At 42.8% G+C, this 12,287-nt stretch overlaps 1 protein-coding gene across 2 annotated transcripts in view; it reads left to right on the plus strand.

The window, feature by feature from the left end:
• The window catches only part of Ophn1 (oligophrenin 1), a 327,366-nt gene that overhangs the window by 190,785 nt on the left and 124,294 nt on the right, over positions 1 to 12,287 (plus strand). The window contains exons 13-15 of one of the 2 annotated variants that reach the window (XM_085684927.2): positions 2,130 to 2,163; positions 2,662 to 2,724; positions 4,152 to 4,226. In XM_085684927.2, coding sequence (XP_085541053.1) covers positions 2,130 to 2,163; positions 2,662 to 2,724; positions 4,152 to 4,226 — 172 coding nt within the window. The remainder of the gene's footprint in view (positions 1 to 2,129; positions 2,164 to 2,661; positions 2,725 to 4,151; positions 4,227 to 12,287) is intronic. The other variant, XM_085684928.2, reaches the window with a different exon arrangement.

Raw genomic sequence — 12,287 nt, forward strand, 5'->3', positions numbered from 1 at the left:
CTTTTAGTGGCATATGCAATAACATGGCTGTTGGTGTTCAAACTACAGATGCCTGATCCTGCTTTTCCTGTTATTTGGCGATGACTTTAGCGAGTTATTTTACTCTCTGTCCCTCAGTTTTCTTCTTCTTAATGAAATTTTTTTTAATGACTTCTAGTCTCCCAGGATTACTGTGACCACTCCACTGAAAACCGTCCCACAAACGGTAACAGAGTGCTGTGTTAGTTGTGGGTCTTCCTCCCCGGTTGGAAGAACAACTGTAGGACTCTTGCAGTGTTTGTGTACAGCCTTACCTCCCTGTTCTCATCAAGTGAAAAGCTGAGAAGCTAGCCTGCTGGGGGAAACATAGTCTTTCTTTGTGTCCTCTGTTCCCTATGGAGGAAAGAGGCATAATCAGGGAGTGAGATGGCTTAGTGGGTCAAGGCGCCCGCTGTCAAGCCTGGGACCTCTCGAGTTCAATTACCTAGTTCCTGCACTGGGGAAGGAAGAGATCTGACTCCTGTAAGTTGTCCTCCGACTACTTGTGCTGGGACATGCACACCCCTCCCCTAACCCAAATAAAAAATATAAGTGGAAAAATTAAGAATGTAGCAGTCATCTCTGAGATTGTTGCTGCAATAGCCAGAAGTAGAAGGAGGGTCCCTTCCTGGAAACCTGAAATTTGGGCCTTCCCCACCTGTGGTGTTTCTCTAGGGGATGCCAGGAGCAAGGCACTTATGTGTCCACTCCCTCTCCTGTTCTCGGGCTTCCTTAGGCTCTGGAAGCTCAGAAGAGATCAGTGGTTTGTTGTGGAGAACGATACGAAAGCCTAGATCCTCCAAGTCCCAGCCTCACCAGCTCGATTGCCGCTGACTTCCCGAAGCTCTTGTTTGTAAAAAGTCGCAACAAAGGCTGCGCAATACAGAAAAGTCTCGTACTGAAATATTCATGAGGACACCACACACACACCTCTTTTTCTTTCCGAGAGGAGAGCCTGGGTTGAATTCCCTCAGCCTCACCCCACCAGCGTTGCTGCTTCCTTAAACACCAAGTCCACTGATCGTATGTGCCATGTATATATGTCTTTGCTTCAACTGTCCAAGAGGATGAGGGCTTGAAGTGTAGGGGCCCACAGACGTGAGTCCGTTCCACCTTGGCTAGAGGTCAGAGGGTTCGAGCATGTTTTTCTCTTTCAAATCTGTTGACAACAAGTTACGAAACAAGAGCCCCTGACCTAGAGTGGTTAATTAGTGTTTTGAGTACAGAGGTGGATCAGTGCCATCTTGACCAAAGGTCAGAGATGCTAGGTTTATTCCTTTTAAGTTGTTGCCTACTCCCCCTCCCCCTTTTGGAGTCAGGTATAAAAAGACATGTGGAAAATAAAATGGTGGATCACTATTCACTGAATGTCCTTCCCGATGCTATGCTGTGTTTCATCTCTTATTTCTCTCTTATCTCTGTTCCTTTTTACTTAATAATTCCAATCCTCATGCTCCTACCCGGGAATATGCGAATCCATTCGAGACCGGTCCTCGACACTGAAGGAGCATCTCTTCCCACCCTGATCACCGTATTGATGGGAAACATGCCATTTAGAGAACGGAAAAGGCATGTCCAGTCTCTTAGTGACACATGGGCACTGCCAGGAAACCAGGACAAGTTTCAAAGAACCAAAATCTCCATTCTGGTCTTGTACATAGTTATTGGAGTGCATACTTTGAGATGACTCAGAGATATTTGGCCGTCTCCTTCAGAAGAACCCTTGCCTTTCCAAAGAGAAGTATCCATTAGCTGTTGTCCTAGTAATGCCCATTTTCTGGGTGTCCTTGAGAAGACCACTCCCTTTTTTTAATGTGTTGCTCCGGCACAGCAATGCCCTAAGCTTTACCTGGGTAATGGTCTGAGGTGAATCAGCTGTGGCTTCAGCTCTGGAACCGCGTGAGCACCTAGGACAGTTTGAGGAGCTGCGTTTTCTTGGGATCTGGGCATCGATAACTCTGCTTAAGCAAAGCCTTTTTTTTATTGTTACAGCACTAGCATTTCTAAGGACTTTGACAGTGTTTCAAGGGAATGAGACTTAATCCTGTTTGCCCTACTTCTCTGTAGTGAGTCCCAGTAACTGAGCCTTTTGGGTCTCTCTTCTTTTGTAGATCTATCACAGCCCTATAACAAAACAGGAAGAAAGTAAGTAATCCCGCTTTATATACTCCTCACATTATAAGCGCGAAACTGGCCCAGCGACAATTCAGTGCATGTATTGGTGACATGTACCATTCATGCATATCGGTGTAAAATGAAGCCTAGCTCTGATTTGAAACTGTTTATTGACTGAACTAGGGAAGTCACTCCATTGATATTTATGGTGTGAATGGTACAGAGAAGATGGGGAATATATTATCGCCTCCTGGTTCTGGACAGAGGATCAAAAATGTGTGCATTTCCCCAATATTTGGTATTGCTCATGTTAGGGTAGATGTGACATAAAGGGCTAAACGGAAACACTTTGTGTTATAAAAGACTAACCCTACCCTGAGCATGGTGTCCTTCAGTCTCTGGGCGCGTGGACATGAGCACCTGCCCGGCCAGTGCTCTCACCTTAGTGCCCTCCTGTGACTCTTGCATGTGGGGTAGGAACTTCCTACTGTGCTGTGAACTAACTCTCCTTTCCTTTCCTCACACCAGTGGAGCTGAATGAAGTGGGGTTCAAGTTCGTTAGGAAGTGCATCAATTTTATTGAGACCAAAGGTAAGATCAAAACCATCACCTTGAAGAGGTTGGATTTGGACACTCTGTTTTTATCCCCAGAAACTTTCTCTAAAGTGAGAATGACAGGGCCTGTCTTTAGGATGGCAACTTTTATCCATCTTGTGTTTACTGATCTAATTGGCGGGTAGGCCTTGGAACTATGGAACCTAAAAACGAGGCAGACTAAAGTCTCATGCAGTAGTCACCTTTATTCAAAGCATCAGACAATTTATACTCTAAGTGTTAAGAAAGGTTGATAACACAATAAAATAACATGATAAAAATAAAAAAAAGAAAAGTCGTATCAGTGAATACAATCCCGAGGACACATTGCAAAACCATCTTTTTCCACAGAGGTGTAATGAATAGTCTGAAGTAAACTCACTCCCATGCACTATGCATGGTGTGGTGGGGATGGGGGACAGGACGGGACAGGACAGGGCATAAAAGTGTATTCCAAGGACAATTCTGTGTTTTTGAAGAAACTGGGGCCACAAGACTCCTGTTTCCTTGGTGCTTTCTCACAAGCACTCAGAATCCCCCCAGCACAGCTCCGCTTTTGGACTGGTCCGCCACTGCTTGTCTTCCGGACACATTTGTTTCAATTTAAGCCAGTTGTAAACCGGCTTCCATCATAGCGCTCCTCACCCATCCATATATACAGAACTTGTGGTTTCCACTTCTAAGAGAGCAGAACCTGACGACGACGATTTAGAATGCGCCCTGAAATAGTGCCTAGCGTTCCTCAAGCAGTTAAGTGATAGTTCCATCTCAAGCGATCCAGGGCTCAGCTTCCATCATGATATCATTTTATTATCAATTTGAAAATTGATAGGGCCAAATCTAAACTCAGGCATGTGTAGAGTCAGCATGCTTCTTCCCGAACCATTGTCTTTGCTTCCTTCTGAGGATATTTAGAAGGCAGGCGGCTGAATGTCGGAATCATTATGTTTTCTTTGGACCCTTGCTTTAGCCTTTCTCGGTGTAAAAATGGAGTTTTGTTTCACATCTTCCATTCTCCAACCTTCTCCTCTTTTATATCAGAGCTTGGGAACAACTGGGTGGGGGGAGTCAATATCATTTCCTTATCTTTTAATTGCTAACTCCCTTCGAACATGGCATACTGTTCTCATCTACCGATTGTGACTCCCCGAAACATATACCTTTTCTACTATAGAGTGTGTTCTCTTCCCTTCTAAATAATAGGGAATAGGTCCAATCAAATGAAATTCTGGATGATTTTTAGATATGACTAGGATGATAGGGCTGTTCCTCTATAACGGGAGGGCTGGAGAACTGGTAGAGAGAAGGAGGCCTCTTTGTTATCTGTGAGCTGACACCAGTGTGCAAGGGCTTCCTTTCTCTGCCTTGGGGAATGTCAAAGCTGGAGCTATACTAACAAAGATGACCTGGTTTTCTTTTCCTAGGGATCAAGACAGAAGGGTTGTACCGCACAGTGGGCAGCAACATCCAGGTTCAGAAGCTGCTCAATGCCTTTTTTGGTAACAATTTTACATACTTCTAATTGGGAATGGTTTATATGGAAACAAATGGGGCTGAAAGAGAAAGAAAACATTTCTTAGGAAGGTCGAAGAACGTCTTAAATTTGGATTGTAGTCTTGTTTTGTTGCTCAGGCTAATCCCAAACTCCTAGAGTCAAGCAATTGTCCTGCCTCAGCCTCTCAAGTGGCACCATACCTGGCCTGTAGAATATTACAAAATGTTTTCAGCGGTGAAACAAATATTTTGCACACCTTGAGTCAGAGACCATTATGCATTGAATAAACGTCTGTCACCTCTCATCCCATCCACTCCTCAGGCTCTAGGAAATCTAGTTCTACCACCGCCTCTTTGCTGAGACTTCTCTGGCCATGATGCTCGTGTGCGCTTGCCAAATCCAAGGAGCACTCCAGTCCATCTTACTTGCTCTCTGATTGAACACTGTCTTCTTTCTGGGAACTGTCTCCTTACTTGACTCCCATGATACAATACTCTACTCTTCCATTGAACACTTTGTGTTACTCTTTTGTCAGTGACTCTTCCTGGATTCCGTTTTCCCTTCCTCTTACCATTTAAAAATTTAAAGCCATTTCCCAGAATTCTAACTTGCCTTTACCTTTTGCTCTACTGAGTGATATTTATCCTGGATATGGGTTACATTTTCCTTTTAATAGTGTGCGTGTACATGTACATGTTCGTGTGCATGTGTGTGTATCTGTCTTTATTGAATATTGACTGTTAGGATTTAGTGAGTGTCTTATTTTCCTTGAGCAAAAGACCATTGAGGTAGGTTTTTTGGGTTGTGTGTGTATTGGGTTTTGTTGTTGTTGTTTTGTTTTTCTGTGGGTAATTATCAACTCATGTTTTTTTGTAAGTTTGTTAGACCAGACACAAAGTATTCTCTACTGGTTTGTTTAGACCTGCTAGTAATTCTTAACATTTCTTGTGTCTTCATTCTTATTGACTTGAACACAAATCTGGGACTGGAGAGAGGGTTCAGTGGGTAAAGCAGTTGCCACGCGAGCCCAGGACCTGAGTCTGGGCCCCCAGCACTCATGTAAAAGCCAGATAAGGTAGGGAGCATCTACAATCCCAGTGCAGCTGTAGCACAATGAGAGGTGGACACAGGAGAAGTCCGGCAAGCCTCGGGGCCTGCTAGCCTGGCCAGGACTCACTGAAGAAGAGACTGTCTCAAAGAGATTGCATGGTGAGGAACAGCACCTACGAGTGTGCCCTGACCTCCACATGCGAGTCATGGCATGCACAATCCCACAGGCAGGCACACACAAGCACACACACAAACACAAACGTCCAAACCACATACATACATATTACCCACGCGCACACATTTTAAAAAAGAGCACAAATGTCTACTAGCTTTGTGAATTCTTGGCATTTTTCAGCATAATGTTCTCTGTTATGTTTTTGCCTAGCCTGTGGCGTTTTACCCTGGGCTTATTATTTATACAAGGCTTTGTATTTAGCAATTGACTCGGGAGATTTTGGCCACTGCTCTCTCTACATAGAGCCTTCTTCTTTTGCACTTTGCTACATACAGTCTTTTTTTTTTTTTTTTCTCGTAGTGCTGGGGGATAGATTTGGGCACTTCATGCATTCTAGGAGAATCTTCTACCACTAAGGACTATCCTCAGCCCATGCTGAGGAAATTCTAGCTAGCTAAACTTCCCAAGAGTTTTTTTTTTTTCTTCTAGTCTCTTCAGGTGAGCAAGCCCTTAGCTTGATCTCTAACTCCCTTTGTTATTCAGAAAGTCTTTTCGGTTGGCATGCTCTGGCGGTGGCAGGGCTTTCCTATCTGTGTGCATTTTCACACTCACAGCCCTGTGCTCGCTATTCAGTGACTAAACACAGTAGCTTCATATAGTTTGTCCTATCTTCTATAGTTATGGCAAGACAATAAATCTTGTGCCAGTGGCCCTACTGTGTCTGGGAGTGAAAAGCCCTCTATGTGTTTGGTACTAGCACCTATGGGCGGAAATCTCAGAATTTCCATCCAGACAGCTCCTAAGTTCTAGAACGCATCTGCTGCCAATTAACCCTGTGATTCTCAGTCTTACCTTGGTCCTGCCACACGAGGATGTGGGCAGACTATCAGCATTGTGTCTGTATGGCACACTGGTGATAACCAAGGCAGTGAACTGTAAAGCTCAAGGAATCAATACCAAAATCTCTGCAGTAGCTCTCTCTGTGTAGATGGTCCATAGGTGCCTGCCTATATTTTCCATGACCCAAATGAAACTCACCTTTTTTCTTCACTATAACCCCGTGCATCTTCCTTTTGTGGGTGACGGTGAGGTAGCTGGTAAGCTTTGATTCTGTGAAGTGTCAGAGAATGAGTTGTGTGGAAAGCAGAAGCTCGGATAAAGTATGTAGTTTTCAGATTTCCTTTAAATGTGGCCAAGGGGAATGGAGGAGACAGGTAAAATTGAGATTGTCAATCAGCTGCTCTTGACACGGAATTTTCTCTGATTATCCTGGAAGACTGAGTGGAATTCACAGGGGCTTTAACGTGGGAGAGAAATTCAGGAAAGAGAGTCACTGAGAGACAGCGCATGAATATTCAGCCCTGTGCTTTCAGAAGACAAGGAGCTGAAAAAGAGGAGCTGCAAAAGCCAAGGAATAAAGTTTCCTCTCTAGAAGAGATGCAGTATGTCTACAACTCACTGCTAGCTCCATTTACATATACTGGTTTTAGGAGACCCTTTGCACTTAATTTGTTGACTTCATTCCCATAAGCTCTCATTATAACCGCTATCACTTAATTTGTTGACTTCATTCCCATGGGCTCTCATTATAACCATTATCCATGTATTTTTTTTTCAGTATAATGTCATAAAACTGCTATAGCCTCAATTCAGTTTCTTTATGTAATCAGCTAAACTGCCTGAAATTATTGGAATGCACAGCAACCATTTTGCCCATTTTTATTAGTCCACCAACTCTATGTATGACTTCATAAAAATGAAAATGTCATTCTCCTACGTTATTCTCCATAGAACTGGAAATGTCTGTGTAGCTGAGCAGAGCCTTGCAATGCACTTTGCTTTAGCACAGTGTATACACGTATATGTGCAAGTCATATGTTTAAAAGAAATGTTGAGATAAAAAAGATTCTGTAATGCACAAGGGGGACCATTTTGCCCCCTACTGCCTACTGACTTAGATCTGGAAAAAAAATCCATGCTGATTATTCTATAACACTTGGTTTCTTGGCAACTGGAACTCCACTGTATGGAATGCTGCTCTGTGACCTCAGTCTGGGATTGACACTGCATCACAGGTCTCTGTCCTGGAGGACTGAACTTCCTTCCACGGCTTTCTCCCTCTGTTCTACGGCCTTAAATTTGTGAAATTGTTTACCTTAGAAATTAGAATAGTGGCGGTGCTTTGTACAGAACAAAGAGTCCAGGGAAAGAAACATGCTTCTTGAGGGTAAGACAAAATTAGGCGAGGGTCAGGCATCTCTCATTGGACATAGTTGAGACATGTTGGAATTACCAGGGAATAGGGGAATCTAAAACTTTGTTACAAAAGAGTTTTAGCAGTTGCCAATATTACTCATTCAAAAGTATTACTCATTGATCTTCAGTAACTATAAATAATCCACTATTTCCTTCATTTGTAAGTATTTCTTCAACCCAGTTCATTTTTTTTTATTTTTGAGGCTGTAGTTTAATTCCAGCATTTTCACCTTTCCTCCCTTAAACCCTCCCATTTGGCCCTCCTCACTCTTCTTCAAATTCATTACTGCTTTTTACATCAATTGTTATTGCATACGTATGTGTATTTGTATATATACACGTATTTCTAAATATAACGTGCTAAGTTCACATAATGTTAATTGTATGTATGTTTTCAGGGCGAACCCCTTCTCCCCCTCCCAGCTTTGCTCAGTTGCCTGTAAGTTCATAGTGCAGGGTTGGAGGTCTCATCGACTTTTCCCCACTGGTTTGGCATGTTTATTGTTGTACTCTTTTGTAAGGTCATGTTTGAACAATCATGTTTGTTTTTGTTTTTTGAGACAGGATTTCTCTGTGTAACAGTCCTAGATGTCCTGGAATTAGCCCTTGTAGACAAGCCTGGCCTGGAACTCACAGAAATCCGCTTACCTCTGCCTCCCGAGTGCTGGGATTAAAGATTGCACCTCCCTGCTGCAATCACGCTGATGAGACTTTACAGGTGTAACTTCGGATATTACAAGGAGACACAATCTCACAGTAAAGTTCTTAATTATCTGTAAATTATAATCTTTTTCTGCACCTCTTTCACAGTATTCTCTTGGGGTTGGGCTTCACATCTCTGCATTTATTGGGTGTAATTTTCTGTAGCAGTCTCTTTCTCTTACAAAGAGAAATTTCCTTGATGGGGAGGGTGCCTACACTTATCTGTAGATAGAAGGACGAATGCTTTTATGTTGCTCTTTGGGATTATGCTGGTTTAGTTATTGTATCCCTTTTGTGGAGCAGGTGTTAGGTACACTCAGAGAGTAGCTGGACACCACCTAGGTACATGTGCAAGTTATCAGTGGAGTAAGATGTCGAGTCATTTGGGTATATGCCAAAGAGTGCTGTAGTTATTTCCCTCTTGATTTCCGTTGATGTTCTGGAGTCCCTAGATCATCTATCCAAAGCCACTGCATCCAGATGAGCTATTCCAGAACACACCCTGCATATTATTGAGTATCTTTAAGTACCGGCTACTATGTTGGGTAATGGGGATAGAGTGGTGAAAGAAGCAGATAAATCTCTGCTCTCAGTGAGCTTATAATGTAGCAACATGACCATATTTTTTCTTCTCAAAATAAATTAATACTGTCCCAGTTCTAGGATCCCGTTGTTCTGAATTAGGTTATAAAACTATGTAGGTGGGCTGACCGTAATGGTGTGTTAGTTATATTGATTATGTATGTTGATATATATTTTTAGCCCAGCTTGAGCTACATAGCAGGCCCTGTCTCACAAGCCACAGAGAAAAATAACAGCAACAAAATGAAATATTATAAGCAATTAGAGAAAGTAAAGTTTCATTAAAAAAACTGTTTAAAATTATAATTAACCTGTTTCTTAATTTGAGATCTTTAGCACTATTGTTATGAAACTCATAAAGAGAAGATTTGAAATATGTAAAACTCATTTTCTTGCTGTGTACTTGTGATGGTTAATGTTGCTTTATCAACTTGACAGACTCTAGAATCACAAAGGCAGGCCTGTAACGTGAGGGGGCCTGCTTGTTGGGGTTTATGTCCTGCCAAGTTCCCCACGGCCGGCAAACCCCAAAGAAAATTACACAGAGGTCTCCATAAGTTATAAAATTGATTGGCCCATTAGCTCAAGCTTCTTGTTAACTCTTGTAGCTTATATTAACCCATTGTTCTTATCTACGTTAGCCACATGGCTCGGTGCCTTTCTCAGCCGTGCAGATTACATCTTGCTTCTTCCGTGATCTGGGCAGAACTGGGAGGAATGGGCTTCCTCCTTCCCAGATTTCTCCTGTTCTATCGCCCCGCCTCTACTTCCTGTCTGGTTGACCCACCTGTACTTCCTGCCTGGCCAATCAGCGTTTATTTAAAATATGATTGACAGAATACAGACAATTCTCCCGCACCACAGGCCTGTGAAGGATTTTCTAGATTGGATCATTTGAGATGGAAAGACCTACCCTAAAGGTTGCTGACACTCTCTTCCAGACTGGACTACTGACTGCATACAAAGGAAAAAGTGAGCTGATGAGTACCATCCAGCTCTTTCTCTGCTTGTGGATAATACCCTGAAACTCTGAGCCCAAACTAACAGACAACCAACCGCAACAACATACCTTTCCTTCCTTACATTGCTTTTCTGTATATTTTGTCTGAGCAATAATGAAAGTAACAGTGGTTTATACCATTTTCTCTGTCTGATTACCATTGGTTCTCATTTTCTTTGGGAACCTATTAGTTATCTTCTGCCTTGACCTAAAACCATATTTTGATTTTCCTTAGACTCATATTTATCCCTGACACATTCTCTAGTTCCTACTATGTATATTGAATGTCTACTATATGCTAGACACTAGTATTTATTGCTGCCATTTGTCTTCATACATCTTTTTGGTTTTACTATGCTTACACAACTCTTTGGTGCCTATTTTGACTGTCAACTCACTTCCATTAAATTCTCTCCCACGGCCACACTTTAAAACTCTTCCTAATACAGGTCAAGATGATAAGAAATACTATACTCCTCTCTAGGTTATGAAGTGGTCATCTAAAAAGAGTGTATTTCTAGAATTCTCAGGTATGTAAGATAAGCTCTTGAGTTTCTCTGTCCCTGTCCTTACTAGATTCTGAGATCTCTAGGAATCTGATATTAAGTACAGGGTTTGTGTAAGAAATGAATCTTTCAATTAATTAATTACCTGTATCTGTCAGGGTTCTCTGGGAAACTGGTAGAGTGACACACACACACACACACACACACACACACACACACACGATATATGTTGGGGGGGGTTAGATTGGTTTACACAATACTACTAGTGGTCCACAAATGACTGTCTTCACATTGGAGAGGCTGAGAACCCTGTGGATTCTCAGTCATTATGGCTACAATGTCCAGCTGCTCCAATCTGGCAATTAAGGCCTAGAGGATTCCGGGAGAGCCTTGTAGCCACAGTTACTGTTAGAGGGTTGAAGAGACTTGAATCTGATGCCGGTATTAGAGGACAGTAGTGATAACTAGGTGGAGAAACTCGCCAGCATGATACAAAGGGTAGCATCCCGAAAGCAAAAGGGATCTCCCTGCAACTTCCCCACTTCTATTTTTTTCTTTTTACTTTTATTCCTTGTGAGTTTCACATCATGCAATTCTGATATCACTTATCCCCTTGTCTCCTCGAATCTACTCTTTGTCCTCGCAACTTCTTCCCAAAACAAAGCCAAAAGGAAACCCAAAACTCAAACAAAACAAAACAAAACAACAAAAAAGAAGAATCTTGTCCTGGAAACTGTAGTGTTGCCTGTTGGGAACATAGTTTATCATTAGTCTGTTCATCTTTACTTGCAACTGTTCATTACCATGAGTCACTAGTCTGGCTTGACTGTCTGGTTTCTGCTACACCACCAATAATGGGTTCTCACTGGGGGGTCCTCTTGTATATCCTGTTGTCCTGTGTCATAGAGATCCTGCTGTTTGGGATCTATAGATTTGCCCCTTTATATGTTCCAGCAGTTCATAGATTCAGTGGAATAGTCCTTGTTCTGGGCCTGGGTGGTAGCTGGGTTGGTCAGCTCACCATCTTTCCTTAATCTTCTTTCCCTCATCCTCACTTGTGAGACAGGACTCTCCAGGACTGCCTTGGTTATCTCAGCCAGTGTAGCCTACAGCAAAGAGCTAGGCCAGTTCTTCTGCTCTCAGGCCCTCAGATCTGGGTCCCTCTCATTTGTATAGTCAGGGCAGGATCTACTGTTTTACCCAGGCAAGGTGTGGGCCTCTTGTAGACAGAGACTGCTCTTAACATTTCCTAGCCACTCAGATCTGGATAATCACACAGAAACTACATTAATTACAACACTGGCCAATAGGTTAGGTGTATTTCTAGCTAGCTCTTATATCTTAAATCAACCCATTTCTATTGCTCCATGTATCACCATGAGGCTGTGGCCTGCTGGTAAGGTTCTGGCATCTGTCTCCTTTGGCTACATGGCATCTCTCTGACTTTGCCTACTCTCTCTATATATATCTGTTCCAGCCTGGCTGTGTTCTGCCATGTCATAGAACAAAACAACTTCTTTATTAACCAATGGTAATAAAACATATTCATAGCATACAGAGGGGAACCCAACATCAGGTCCTGTCTCCGAATCGATTTAGGGAGCATACAGGGAGTGGGCAGGGTCAGTTCTTCTGCTCTAAAGGCTCAATTGCCACCCCCCCCCCAGTGTGCTGGGTGCAGGGCCAGCTCTCCTGTGTGCTATAGCTTGTGTAGGACAGCTCTCTTACCTGCCACATGTAACAAGGGGCAGAGGGGGCGGGGAAAGATGCCACCCACTTTCCCTCAACTAGAAA

The sequence above is a fragment of the Myodes glareolus genome, chromosome X (assembly GCF_982192425.1).
Source record: "Myodes glareolus chromosome X, mMyoGla1.1, whole genome shotgun sequence".
Lineage (NCBI taxonomy): Eukaryota > Metazoa > Chordata > Mammalia > Rodentia > Cricetidae > Myodes > Myodes glareolus.